Source organism: Papio anubis, unplaced genomic scaffold (genome assembly GCF_008728515.1).
Source record: "Papio anubis isolate 15944 unplaced genomic scaffold, Panubis1.0 scaffold71, whole genome shotgun sequence".
In the NCBI taxonomy this organism is placed as follows: Eukaryota; Metazoa; Chordata; class Mammalia; order Primates; family Cercopithecidae; genus Papio; species Papio anubis.
Window position 1 is genome coordinate 58,405 of NW_022167319.1, and position 14,420 is coordinate 72,824.

Here is a 14,420-nt window from a genome sequence, read left to right on the forward strand (position 1 = left end):
TATACTAATACATAGTTTAGATTTTACTGAATTTTAAAAATCTTTCCCATTAATACCACATAATTTTTTTAGCTATATTTTATAAATATTTTAGTACCTGTTTTACAGAGAGCTTCTTTTTTCTCTTTCTCTGAAAGGAATAAAATCTTTCTGTTTTATAAAGGGCCATACTCAGATTTTTAAGACCCATAAGTAATAACTTTCAAAGACCTGATTGTTTACATCAAATAATGCTATCTGTGTGCTCTGATGTCTCAGGACTTACACGGTATGGTTTTGAACTTTTAGCAAATGAGGTAACTTGATCAAATTAGCTAATTCAAGACAAGAAAGCTTTCTTAGTATGCTTCTCTCCTGGGTAGTAAGTTCTTCCCTCATTCTGCCTACCTTAGCTAAAAAGTGGCACTTGGGGAATGGGTTCAGACTTGGGCTACAGCATTTAGGAAGTTCCTGACTCACTGCTCAAACTTTGTCTCTCTCAAGCCTGTGACCAGAAGTTCTAAAAGGGTTTTGCTATATAGGAAAATCACAGCAATATCTGTCACTCAGTATAAAGAGAAACAAGATATGGTAGAGAAATCTGACTTTGCAACCTCGTCACGAGCCACTTTTCATTCTAGCTGTGGACTCTACACTCAGGGAGATAAAAGTGGCAGCAAAGAACAGTGTGCTCAGCTCCTCAGGCTCCTCTTCACCCTTAGCCAACAAGCCTGCCACTGGTAGATATGAGAGCTCAGGAGAGCCTGTGCTTTGGAATGTACTCCAAGTTCAGGGCTTCCCTCCTCAGCCTCTGGATGGCCTACCAGAACTACGGCAATGAGTCATAGAGCTGCCTATAAATTAGAAGTCATGGAGTCCCCTCCATAATCCAGACTGAAGCCTACTACAACCACTGTTTCCCTACTGACTTCCCAAATCAGAAGGAGTCAAATTGGAAATTCACTTATAAATATCAAAATATCAAAATAGACTTGGTCAGAAAGCATCAACTGCTTTTATTGGGGGATATTTGTAAACTAAAGTTAGGATTAAATAGAAGTATTTACTAAAAAACCAAAAATGTATAATTACCTTGTCATCCTGAAAATCACAAGTCAGCAAGCACAAAAAACAGAGAAAACAATAAACCCTTAGTTTCATAAATAAATTTCATCAGAGTGCCTATCATAACAGATAAAAGCTAATTTAAAAACAGCCATGAGTTGTTTCTCTAAAATTAACTCTGTAAATACATTAACATTCCTGGAGCTATCATAAAACAGATACTAATATGTATTTATGTGTTGACAACTTCTATTTCCAGGAACAAAAGTTTGAAATTCTTTTAAAATTGTTTTGATTTTTCTGGTTATAAAATATCTTTGAGTATGGGAGAGAATGACCCTCCTGTTAAGGTATGTGGGTGAAATTCTTATCATAGGTCTGTGGAGTTAAAGTTATGTGCCCCGTAGGAAGTCATTTGTCCAAGGGAAGATTCCTAGAATACTCTAGAGGTGGAGCCAATACACAAGACCTGCCTGGGCTGGATCATCCCCTAGCTCTCAGGGTGTTGCTCATCACTGCCCTGAAATGGAGTGGTGACACGATGGGTCTCTCAGACTAGAAACTGAGAGGGACAAATAGCCCCGGGGAGTCTGGAAGATCTTAATTAGTGTCATGGGCATTTCTCCTAGGAGGGGACATGAGTGCTGCCATGTTTAGGCTGGGAGCTGAGCGAGCCGGTACGTCAGTTGGACAGGGTCAGCCCATTAGGGTCAGGAGAGCAGCTGTCACACGGGGTACGTGAGCTGGACAGGGAGAATGTGTGATAGTAGAACTCCATGCTCTGTTAGCTGGATTGTTTTTACGCCCTTTGCTTCATTTCTCTTTTCCTTTCTCTTGATTTTTACTAAAGTTTCTTGTGAGATTACCGCATTGCAACCCCATAAATATATACAACTATTATTTGTCAATCAAAAATTTTTTTAGAAAGAATACTAATTTGTGTCAACAGAACTAGAGAAAGGAATCTTGATTTTGGACTCTGCTCAACCAAGACTGCTAGCCTTGTTTTCTGAGGCCCAGCCACAGTGGTAGCCAAGGGAACCAACTGAGACAGCCCGGGAGTGAGGTGCGACCTATATGGCCAAGTCAAAATGGGGTCTCTTCTCATTTCTGGCTTAAGGTGTTTGTGATTATTATTATTATTAGTTTTTGAGACGGAGTCTCGCTGTGTTGCCCAGGCTGGAGTGCAGTGGCGTGATCTCGGCTCGCTTACAAGCTCTGCCTCCCGGGTTCACACCATTTTCCTGCTTCAACCTCCTGAGTAGCTGGGACCACAGGTGCCCACCTCCATGCCCGGCTCATTTTTTATATTTTTAGTAGAGATGGGGTTTCACCATGTTAGCCAGGACAGTCTCGATCTCCTGACCTCGTGATCCACCCACTTCAGCATCCCAAAGTGCTGGGATTACAGGTGTGAGCCACCACATCTGGCCTGTGATTTGTTTTAAAGTAAGAAAGCCCATTTCTCTATATAATCCACTACTACTGGAATTTTATTTCCCCAAATTAGTCAAACATCTTGTTTTTAGAATTTGATATTTTTTGGACCAGTGTTGATCTCAGGTGTGAGTTGCCTTCATCAAGTCCAAACATACGTGCCAGGCACAGTATCTAAACTGCACGCAGAAATACCATTTCTAAGAGGAGTACTCTCAGATTTTCAGGCATCCAGCTCATTATATATCATGGATTTTTTTTTTTTTTTTTTTTTTTTTGAGACGGAGTCTCGCTCTGTCGCTCAGGCTGGAGTGCAGCGGCCAGATCTCAGCTCACTGCAAGTTCCGCCTCCCGGGTTTACGCCATTCTCCTGCCTCAGCCTCCCAAGTAGCTGGGACTACAGGCGCCCACCACCTCGCCCGGCTAGTTTTTTGTATTTTTTAGTAGAGACGGGGTTTCACCGTGTTAGCCAGGATGGTCTCGATCTCCTGACCTCGTGATCCGCCCATCTGGGCCTCCCAAAGTGCTGGGATTACAGGCTTGAGCCACCGCGCCCGGCCATGGATATTTTTTATATGACACACCACACAGCTGGGACTCTTGATTGCCTCGAGTCCTGTGATGCTCTGCTGCATGCACAAGGGCAGGGAGGCAGGCCAGGTTTTCAAGATGATCACTCAGATTCCCTCTGATGGCAAATGACCGAAAGGCCCATCTCTCATCAGCATATGGCAGCGCTGGGTCTCAAATGAAGGCAGGGAAGGACTTCAAAGGGCCATCTATGTCCTCAGGGCGGGAGTCCTTTCTGTTGAATCCTGAAACAGCCCCTCCCACTGGGACAGCACCCCCTACTAAAGAGAACTGCCTGAAGTGAGCAGAAATCATCTCCATGTAACTTCACTCACTGATCTCACTTCTAACCGGTTCATCTATTATTTCTCCAACTAAACCAGCTATTTTCAACAAATGATTTTAAAGTTGTATTTAATGCCTTCCCGCAGTAAGAAAATTTAGAGAGTTTTGTATTTAATGAAATTTTATTTTAGATCAAAATTTATTGTGGCCAGATTACTACAAAAAGATTAATTTTAAAACTCATGAGAGATGAAACTTTGATGATCATTTGGGATTCTCCTTGCTTTTTGCTCATTCCAATTTATGCTTACAATAGTTTTAAACAACACTGGGATTTTTTTTTTTAAATGATGAATCCTCAATTAGATTAAAAATGCTCTTAAGTGTTTGCTGCACTATAAACTGGAGGGAAATGATAAGAAGACATTGAGGCCAGTCCCCGAACACCCAGTTTAGTTGTGTGCTTGTGCTTACCTTGGGATGGATGGCCTCTTTCTGGCTCACCAGTTGAGACCTTAAGATGAGGACTTCTTCCTTGCGGACATCAAGCTCCTCACTCACAGAGGTCAGCTGCTCCATGAGGACACGGTAGGCAGGTGCACCTGGGGCGGTCACCTCTGGTGCACTTTTCTCACTGAGGGCCTTGCGCAACTCATTTAGCTCATTCTTCAGTTTTTTGTTTTCCGATTCTAGTTCTTGACGCTGTATGAAAAGACAAAGAAAAGTTCATTGCTGTCATCCTCAACTTTATATTGGATGCTCAAACTTCTCCCAAGCTGGTAGAAGAATTCTGCTGAAAAAGTTCATCAGAATTATCCTAGTGAATGGCTTCCTAGGTTCTGCCAGGAGCTCTGCTCTGCAAATTAAGGAAGTCTGACATCAAGTAGAATTGAGCAAGGTCAATGGAAGTTTGCTTCATCAACCCAAATTCCAGAGACAAATGTATTCTGGCCTGCCCAGGGTGTGTTCACTGGCATGGAGAGATTGCTGAGTCCCAAGGGGCGAGTTTAGCCAGTGCTATGGAGCCCAGCTTTTGTTTGTAAACAAATATATGGGAAATCTGAGGGTCCAGCTGGCCAGGATATTTCCAATGAATGAATCAGATGGGTGGATCCCTGAAATCTTTAGTAGTCTCCTCTTATTTCCTTTATAAAGTAGAATGGAAAGACTATTGAAATGTTAGGCTTTAACTTCTAATTTTAAAAATTTACCATATCGTTCAAACTAGTAAAACTCCCTTTAGTGTCTAAATGACAATAAATAGCGCATTTTTCAAACTTCTTTTCTGTGTGACATGCTTGCGACATTGTGGGTGGAGCCTTGGGAGGCAGGAGGCAAGGTTGAAGGCCTTACTCCAGCCACCCAGAAGGATATGCACATCCTCATCCCCCCAATATTTCATGTCCTACCAGCCAGCCCCTGCCACCAGTTAGTGCCGCCCACTCCATGTTCAGTTCAAACAATGGCAATAGGAACCCAGAACAGAGTGACATTGACACTAGAACACAAGTGTCACAAGATGCTGGTTGGGAAACATAGATGTAGACAGGCACTTAAAAGCACCATGGTGCCTCATTTAGCACAGGACACATGGCCTGATGATACTGAAACACTTGTGTATAAACACTGCATATTTTAGTTTCTTCCCAGAGACAAAAGCTTAGGTTTGTAGCACCATATCAGTCCTTTCAATGTGTTATATTAAAACTATTTAGGCTGGGCACGGTGGCTCATGCCTGTAATCCCAGCACTTTAGGAGGTCGAGGCGGGTGGATCACAAGGTCAGGAAATCGAGACCATCCTGGCTAACACGGTGAAACCCCGTCTCTACTAAAAATACAAAAATTAGCTGGGCGTGGTGGTGGGCGCCTGTAGTCCCAGCTACTCAGGAGGCTGAGGCAGGAGAATGGCGTGAATCCAGGAGTCAGAGCTTGCAGTGAGCCGAGATCGTGCCACTGCACTCCAGCCTGGGCAACAGAGCGAGACTCCATCTCAAAAGAAAAATAAAAAAACTATTTAAAGTCCTTCTTTTTTCTAGTTTAAGAATATATAACCTTTCTTTCATGAATTAATCTATTCTTTTATAAAAATGAATGCTCCCTCCCTTCCCCGTTCTCCCACCAACTGGTAATCAGATTCTTATTGCTTATTTCTGTAACAGAAGACACATAAATGTCATTACTTTGACGTGTAAACCACAAATGCTTCCCAAGTTTACTGTGTATCAGAATCACCCAGAGGTCTTGTTCAAACACAGATTGCTGGGGTCCACCCTCAGAGATTCTGATTTAATAAGTTTAGTAGTGTGTGGCCTGAAAATTTGCATTTCCAACAAGCTACCAGGTGACATTGATCCTGCTGGTCCAGGGACCATGTTTTGAGAGCCACTAATCTAATGCTTTGTGAATCGCGGCTTCATTCATACTACAGAGAATGTTTTTATTCATTCATTATTGTGTGGGGCAGGAGAAGATCTGGAGAGCAGATTCCTACTTCTATGTCTGGTCTGCCCCATCACACCCAATTGGATTTTTATAGTGGCCGATGCTAGAGTCCACATCCTTTACTACCACAGCCTCGAATGGCAGCTACTTCTCCTGTTCCTATTTAGACTGAAGTATAGCTTATATGAAATGGAATTTATAAAAAGAAACAACAAGAAGTAATGTGGAATAAGGCTGAAGCTAGGACCTCTGGTGCAACCTCCAGCCCTTAAGGATGTTCTCTGAGAAAAAGAGAGGCTCTGAGTGAGCCTCTTGCCAAAACAAAATATTCAAAGTCTTGAGCAGAAACTCCCCATTACCTTGAGTGACTCATATTCCAGTTCTGCACCTCTAATTTGTGGTCTTTCTTCTTCCTAGGGAAAAGTTAAAGTAAAAGTTTTATATTTTAATCGTCACATTTTTACTCTTAAAATATTTACTTGCTCTACAGAAAACAGGGAAGAGAGTTTAGCCCTCACTATTTTAACCAAGTGCTGCTTGGATAGGCTGGGCTGAGTCCCCACTAAGGAAAAAACTGCTGAAATGGACATAAAGCCCCGCCTCAGCTCTGCGGACGGGCTGTGCTGTGCACCTTGGCCTTGCTGCGGAGCACCTGCTCCTCCTTGCGGTCCAGCTCATCCTGCATCACCTGCTTCTCCTGCTCCAGCTCTGTGACCCGCTTTTGGAGCTTAAGGAACAATGACATGTCCAGAGGTACCTTCTTCTCACTTGGCTCCTAAACATCAGGAATCACAAGATGGTCAAGACAAGCCAGAAGACATACAAGTCAATGAGAAAATGACAAATAGGTCAATGGAAAAATAGGCAAACTTACAGAATAAGAAATAGAAACATCTAGAGAATATATTTTAAAAATGCTCAACCTAGCTAACAATGAGAGAAATGCAAATTAAACAACACTGAACTGCTACTTCTCCCCTATCAGACTGGCAAAGACTAAAAAGATTCATGATGCTCTGTGTTAGCCACAGTGTTTCATATGATATTGGTGGAAGTAAAGGTAGGCCTTTGAAAAGGGCGATTTTGCTGAACTTACTAAAATTTAAATGTGCATACCTTTAACGTAGCAAATCTACATTTAGGAATTAATTCTACAGAAATACTTACACAAGTATATAAAAATATATGGAAAAAGATGTTCATTGCAGCATTTTTTTTTTTGTAATTGCAAAAAACTGGCAAGAATCTGAATGTCAGTCAATAGGACAGTTGCTTAAAGGGCAGAAGAATGAGACTCCGTCTCAAAAAAAAAAAAAAAAAAAAAAAAAAACAATGAAGTATATCAACATGAGCAGATAAATATGTCTTAAAGTATTATATGAACATACAAACTGCAGGACAGAAAATATACCTTGTTTTTGTTAATAAAACACAAACGTATGTGACTTTTAAATGTATACCTAGCACATGCATATAAAAATTTGGAAGGCCATCAATGGTTATCTCAGAGGATGGAATGTACTATGGGAAAGTTTCATTTCTTTACATTGTACATTCCTATATTTAAATTGTTTACAATGGGCAGGTTCTACATTTGCAATCAGGAAGAATGATTTTTGAAAATATGAAATGCCAGCATAAATATATTGAGATCACACAGAGAAAACTGAAATCTGAAAAACCAAAACATATACAGTCAGCCCTCCATATCCTTGGGTTCTGTATCTGTGGGTTCCACATCCTCTCAGATTCAACCAACTGTGGATCAAAAATATTCCCAAAAAAACCTCCCAAACAATAAAAATAAAAATGATTATCACATTTTTACTGTTAGATTATTTACTGCCTCTTCAGAAAACAGTGAAAAGAGTTTAGCCCTCACTACTTTAACAAAACGCTGCTTGGTTAGGCTGGGCTATGTCCCCGCTAAGAAGAGACTCCTAAAATCGACATAAAGCCCAGCCTTGGCTCTGTAGATAGGCCTACACTGCGCACCTTGGCTTTTTATTACAAATAAACAACAATACAGTATCATAACTGTTATACTGCATTGTTTACATAGCATTTATATTGTCTTAGGTACTACAATATGCTATATTTGTCTTAGGTATTAAATAATGTTTTATTTAACTATATATTTTCTTAGGTATTAAATAATGCTATAGTTACATAGCTTGTCTTAGGTATTATAAGTAACGTAGAGATGACTTAAAGAATATGGAAGGATGTGCATAGGTTATATGTAAATACTACTGCATTTTACATAAGAGACTTGAGCATCCTTAGATTTTGGTATTCATGAAAGTCCTGGAGCCAATCCCCTGTGGAAACCAAGGGACGACTGTATAGTTCTTAATAAACTGAAGAATAACCTAATAACATTTTAAAAGTGTGTCAACTGGTTCCAAAACAAAATCACAGTGAGACCTACTAGGATAAATAAAGGTACACTAATTAAAGCTTAAAAATAATGCAAACAACTAACCACCATCATGGAAGTTGTGGGTGCCATAATTGTTTTAACATGTTTACTTAAGGTTTTAATTTTTAATGAGGTAAGAAGAGAAATAATTGTACTATTAGAATTAATGTAGTAGAAGATAAAGAGTCCCTTTGTTAGAGAGGCAGAAGTGAGGATGGAGGAGCAAGAGAATGACAGCAATCATCTATTTAACTAAACAGTCAATGTATAATTATTAAATGATTGGCAAATCTACCCAATTGTTTAAAAAGAGAATATTTACTTTTGCTTTTCTGATATGAGAGCAGAATAAGCTTTTATAGAAAATTTAGGAAATAAGAAAAGTTCAAAGAAGAAAAACACACCATAATCCTATCTCCACAGAAAAACTATAATTTTTTCTTAGTCTTTTTCTCTATGCATCTATAGATTTAAAGAATTAGAATAATATTGTCATTATAATTTTATATGATCTTTTAAACTTGGCATTGCATTGTTTCCCAAATTTATGATATTTAAATATACAGTCAGGTGTGTCACCATTTGCTTAGCTATTATTTTACTGATGGGTGTTGAAGTTGTTTCTAATTTTTTGCTATTGGAATATTACTAAAATAAACACTCCAGTATACAAATATCTAAACATTAACTTCTTAAAAGTCCATCAAATTGGCCAATTTACACTTCTATCAGCAACCACCACCTTGAACAGTAGTGACTGTTATAATTAAAAAAAAACATTTAGCTCAGTTAATAGACCAAAAGCGGAACTTTGTTGTTGATTTAATTTGCATTTCTTTGACTTTTTTTTTTCTTGGACGGAGTTTTGCTCTTGTTGCCCAGGCTGGCATGCAGTGGTGCAATCTCGGCTCACTGCAACCTCCACCTCCTGGGTTCAAGCAATTCTCCTGCCTCAGTCTCCTGAGTAGCTGGGATTACAGGCGCCTGCCACCACACTTGGTTAATTTTTTGTATTTTTAGTAGAGACAGGGTTTCGCCATGTTGGCTAGGCTCGTCTCGAACTCCTGACCTGAGGTGATCCACTGGCCTAGGTCTCCCAAAGTGCTGGGATTACAGGCATGAGCCACTGCGCCTGGCCTTCTTTGACTTTTGAAGAGACGGAATAATTTTTATTTTCAGGAATTGTATATTCATTAGCTACCTTTGGTCTTTTGTGAATTCAGAGTAGTGTTAAGTGTTATTCCAGTTCTAAAAACAACCCAAGAAGAATCAACTGAACAAAGAAGTAGGCATTTACAGGCTGTCAAAGTCATTTGTCCACAAATTAATTACACCTGAACTTTTTCTTTCCGCCTACTTTGTAATACTCAACAATTAGAAAAAGTTTAGGTATATAATCTTTATAATAAAGTCTGTCCTGACTTAGCAGAACAGATATAACATCTTGCCACAACATGAAATCACTATAGAATTTCATTCGTATAAAAATTCTTTTCTATATGTCCCCCATAAAAATTAAGCATAAAATACTTATATTGACGCTTATTTACAATTTAAACATTCCATATTATATATTTTAATGTTTGTTCATTATGAATGATGTACATGTCCCTGAAATTTTAAATTATTTCATCTTTTCTTACACTGTCATAGAACCTTTCGTTCCAGAAATGAATGTAATATTTCATTCATTATACCTAAAATATCATTTGGAAATCATTCCTTTGAGCCTTGAATGGGCACTTTTTGTTTAAAAGGAAGCCTCTTATTAAAATGGGATGGTGTTCTGACAACTAGAAGTAGCAAAAAAAAAAAATGAAAAGAAAAAAATGTGATGGGGTAACTCTTCAGACATCGGTTAATACTACATAAACAACTAGTTGATTGCCGGACAAGAGCAAAATTCTGTGGATAAGAGTATTAAAATAGAAGATAGAAGATCACAAAAGATTACATGTGAAAAATGCAAAATGACTTAAGGCATAAATATTGGTAATTATTTAAGGGTGCTCCCGATGGTGCCCATTCTGAGCCCTGATGACACGTCTAACTAAAGAGATGTCCTCGCTATACCCCATGAACAAGAAGGAAGATTGGGCCATCTGTCACAGAGAAGTTTCTGAGGTTTTGTTTTGCTTTCTTGCCTTAGTAAGGACTTTGTCACCCAGGGCTTTTCTAAGACAGTGAAGCTCTTTAACTGACCTAAAAAATAACACTAGTCTCTCATCTGAGGAAAATCAAAATAACTGAATGTAGTCACAAAATTACCACCATTACAGGCCTGGCAGTCATTCTGAAATAACTCCTAATGATAGCTGAGAAAGTTCTGGTGACCCTTCCCCAGATGTGAAAGGTGTGAGAAAGCTTGAGAGCAGAAGCAGAACAGGGATCATCAGTGAACGGCTCCTAGAAGAGGTGCACACCAAGCAAGAGGAGCACTGGTTCCAAAGCAGCATCAACCCAGCCCGTGAAGATCTGTAAGCGCGGGAGGGCTGCAAAACAAGTGGGGCCGGCAGGGGAATTCTCCAGAGAGCTACAGACTGGTTTCCAGCAAGCACACCTTTTTTATTATGGCTTCCCCCTACCAGCAGGAGCTGCTAAAGTGGTACTACACTGGACTGGGCAGTTTGTAAATGTACTTCCCTCCGACTATTGCAAGTGAGTACTCCCACTGAGATCAATAGGATGCAATCCTAAAACCTTCCTATCTATCGAAGGCTCAGAAGTCCTAATTTTGAAGTCTTCAAAGTCTAACTTTGTGGTATGATGGCACCAATGATTCTTCTCAACATACAAGTCTTTCCTCCCAACAAGAGATGGAATCTATCCTCTTTGCCTTGAATCTGGGCTGGCCTTGTGATTTTCTTTGACCAGAATGTGGCAGAACTAACACTGGGCCAGTTCTGGGCCTAGCTCTAAGAGGCCTGGTATCTTTTAGCCTCTCACTCTTAGAACCCACCTACCTGCTGCTGAAGAGAGGCTACATGGAGAGGCCCAGGGAAGAGAAGCAAGCACTCTACAGAATGCAGCTACATGAGGCACTCTGACCACCACCACATGGAGCAGAAGAACTCCTCAGTCAAATCCCACAGAATTATGAGTAATAATAAATTAATTAATAATAAATAAAAAATAATAAATTACTGTTTTTAAAAATTTGAGATCAATTATTACATAGCAATAGATAACTGGAAAAACCTCTATCCTGCTATATACTGGCCATACTGTTATATCCATGGGCCCAGCCAATGTTAGCTCTAGATAGAAAAGGGATTTGGAGACTTGCAGTGTAGAATCCCTGGATGAAGTCAGTAGAATACAATGGCTTAAGAACATGAATTCTAAAGAGACAAGCCTCAGTTAGTATGCTGGATCTACCACTGATAAGCTGTGAACCTGGACAAATTCCTTAGCCTTCTTGTATGTATGATTCCAATGATATGACATTCCAACTATAGAACATTTTTCTTCAAAACAGAATGAGATGGCAGAAACTTCATTCTTAAGTAGAACTGAGACAAGAAAGGAAAGAATCACTCAATTTCTCTAGCTATTCTGCCAGAAGCAGTCTATTTCTGATTTGGTCATTTTCAAAGAATATAATATAAAAATAGTACGGTTGTATCTGAATTATCCATTATTGAAACTATATCATATTTAAAAAGATCTTAGAATTGGTTGGGAATAATCTAACTAGAAGTCACTATACTCTTGGAGTTACAGTAATACATCATTTTGGTTTCATACAACATAACACAAAACATTAAAGCAGATTTCTAAACTATTTTCCATGCATTTTGTAGAAGAAAGTTACATTGGTAAAAACTGGCAAAAAACAGGCAGCAGTTTTGCTAAACTCTGGGGCGCCAGTGTTTATGATATTCAAGGACAAAGGGCTTACTTGAAAAATAATTTACCTCTGTCTACAGCGGTGGTCTATAGATATAAAGTAAATAATAAATAAATAAATAAATAAAATAAAATAATTTACCTCAGTCTGAAATAAAATCCTGTATACACACCATGTTAGGGGTAAAAGAGAATTACAAAAATAAAATCTCACCATCAAAATTGCATTAAAAATTAAAATTAAAATTTGTATTGACAAAAAAATATGCAATAGGTATGTATGTACATAGCACTTAAGTGTACAAAAAGGTAAATAAGATAAGTTTGTATCTACAGGTCACTTATGAAGAATAAATGATTCAAACAAATACTATGTTTATGGCCAACTGGAGTCTGCTCTGCAATGGAAATGTTCCTTGTTAACAACAGCATGCTCACATCCTACTTTCAGTCTAAACTGTACCTCTGTCCTCGATGGAATGTCTTCCATTTCTGCAATTTCAGAGCTAAAGGTATATTCAGATTCGTTGCTGCTGTGGGTGGAGTCTGTCCTCCTGTGTCCAGGCTTAGGCACATGCTGCAAGGCAAATAACCCAGGTATAATTAACACAACATAATTAGTCTAGGCATAGTTAAGACAGCATCCACCTTGACTTGGTTCTTATCGCTACTGCCTGACTTGTATTGGTGCCCAAGTGATCTGTTCCATATTGTTTTGACCAAATAATTACAAAAAGGTCACCTCTTCAAAGAAAAAGGTACACTGGCATGACATGACAGGAACAGTTGCAAATCCAAATGCCCAAATAAGAATCACTTGTGATTATTAGTGGAGTACCCTTTGGGTGTTGAAAACTTTGAGCGGTCAGTCACACTGGGTGAAGCAGTGCTCAGTGAAGCACTGGGTAAAGCTTCCAAGTACTGACTTTAGTGCTATAATCAAATAAAACTTATCAAAAACCTCATAAAATATATTGAAATGGCATGCACAGTCATTTTACTGCATGGTAATTAGGCAAAAATGGTTTAAAGGAAAGATGAAGGAGTTCACACAGGCAGCTCTAATTTCTGTCACTTTAATACGTGCAGTTAAATCTTTGGAGTGAGCAGTGGGCAGGATGGACAGTACAGGGGAGGTAAGAAAGCCGCTCTAGTAATCCTCCGAAGAGCCCTCGGTTATTACCTCAGGACATCCGGGTGGCATTTTTATGACATGTAATACCTAGGAAATTAGTGTTCAGAAAGCTCATGGGGAATAGAAAAGTTTAGCAATGACACATCCTCCCCTCCTGTAGGAGAAGGGGTTAGAGAATAACCTGAGGGAAGAAGGAATTAAAAGGCTGGGCTATTAGCATGTCCCCAGCAGGAGAGATGGAAAGATCCAGTGGCCTTAAGCTTTCAATGTTACAGTCCTGAGGGCTTCAGAAAGGCCTCCGAGAGCTTTCTCACCTGTCCAGTTTTCTTTGTACCTTTCCCCAGCTGCTGGAAAAGAGCTGGAAGCCACAAAGAGCTTCTTTGTCTCTTCCCTTCCTACACCCAGGCTTATGGAGAGAAGACTCATCCAGAGACTTAAAAGTCTCCCAGGCCAGCCCAACCTGTACTGCAAAGCGAAGGGAAGATCCAAGAACACCAGCACCTCTGAAACAATCCAGAAGCTGGGGTGCACACTAAAGGGGGTAATCATCACAGATGAAGTCCAAGGCACTCAAATTCACTGTCTGTTTACAGACACAGGCACTCTTACTTAAAATTTCCAGCCCAAGACCACAGTTGTATGAATGGCATTTATTGAATAAACTGGTTGTATCACTAAGAAAAATAGGTAGTCCAGATAAACACCAGGACAAAGATTTTTAATAAGCTTATTAAAAATGAGAGAGATCCCTGTCTTCCCACATATATCTATCATTATACAAGGAATACCTTAAGACATTAATAGAAGCAACACTGCTTGTTGCTATTTAATGTAACTTTTGGATACAGGGCAGTGGTTAAGTGCTCTGGGTCTGAAAGGAGACAGAGCTAGGCAGGAATACCAGCTCTTCCACTTACTTGTCCCTTACCCAACTTTTCTAGGCCTCAGTTTCATCATCAGGAAAAAAAGGGTAGTAATTTCTATCTCATAGGGTCTGTGTAAGGATTAAATAAGAGTGTGCAAGTAAACAGTCTGGTGTGGCATACAAAGCATTCAATGAATGTTAACTGCTGCTGCTGTGATTGTTAGGGGACTGCAGTGATTCAACAACTTCCTTGTTGGTAACTTTTCAGTTCTCTGTTTTTAGGATTTTGCTCCCCTGTTTATATGTTTTTCAACTACAAGGATATATATTTGACTGGATCAATATGTTCTCCTTCAAGATCTGCACCTC

The 14,420-nt window shown here is 39.5% G+C and overlaps 1 protein-coding gene across 9 annotated transcripts in view; it reads right to left on the bottom strand.

The window, feature by feature from the left end:
- Positions 1 to 14,420, bottom strand: part of LOC101005030 (unconventional myosin-Va) — a 218,177-nt gene that overhangs the window by 40,521 nt on the left and 163,236 nt on the right. For 6 of the 9 annotated variants that reach the window (XM_003900951.4, XM_003900950.4, XM_009210190.3 and 3 more), the window contains 5 exons: positions 12,515 to 12,628; positions 6,412 to 6,555; positions 6,140 to 6,193; positions 3,811 to 4,038; positions 1,072 to 1,080 (listed from right to left, as the gene is read on the bottom strand). In XM_003900951.4, coding sequence (XP_003901000.1) covers positions 1,072 to 1,080; positions 3,811 to 4,038; positions 6,140 to 6,193; positions 6,412 to 6,555; positions 12,515 to 12,628 — 549 coding nt within the window. The remainder of the gene's footprint in view (positions 1 to 1,071; positions 1,081 to 3,810; positions 4,039 to 6,139; positions 6,194 to 6,411; positions 6,556 to 12,514; positions 12,629 to 14,420) is intronic. The other 3 variants (XM_009210193.3, XM_009210191.3, XM_009210189.3) reach the window with 1 other exon arrangement.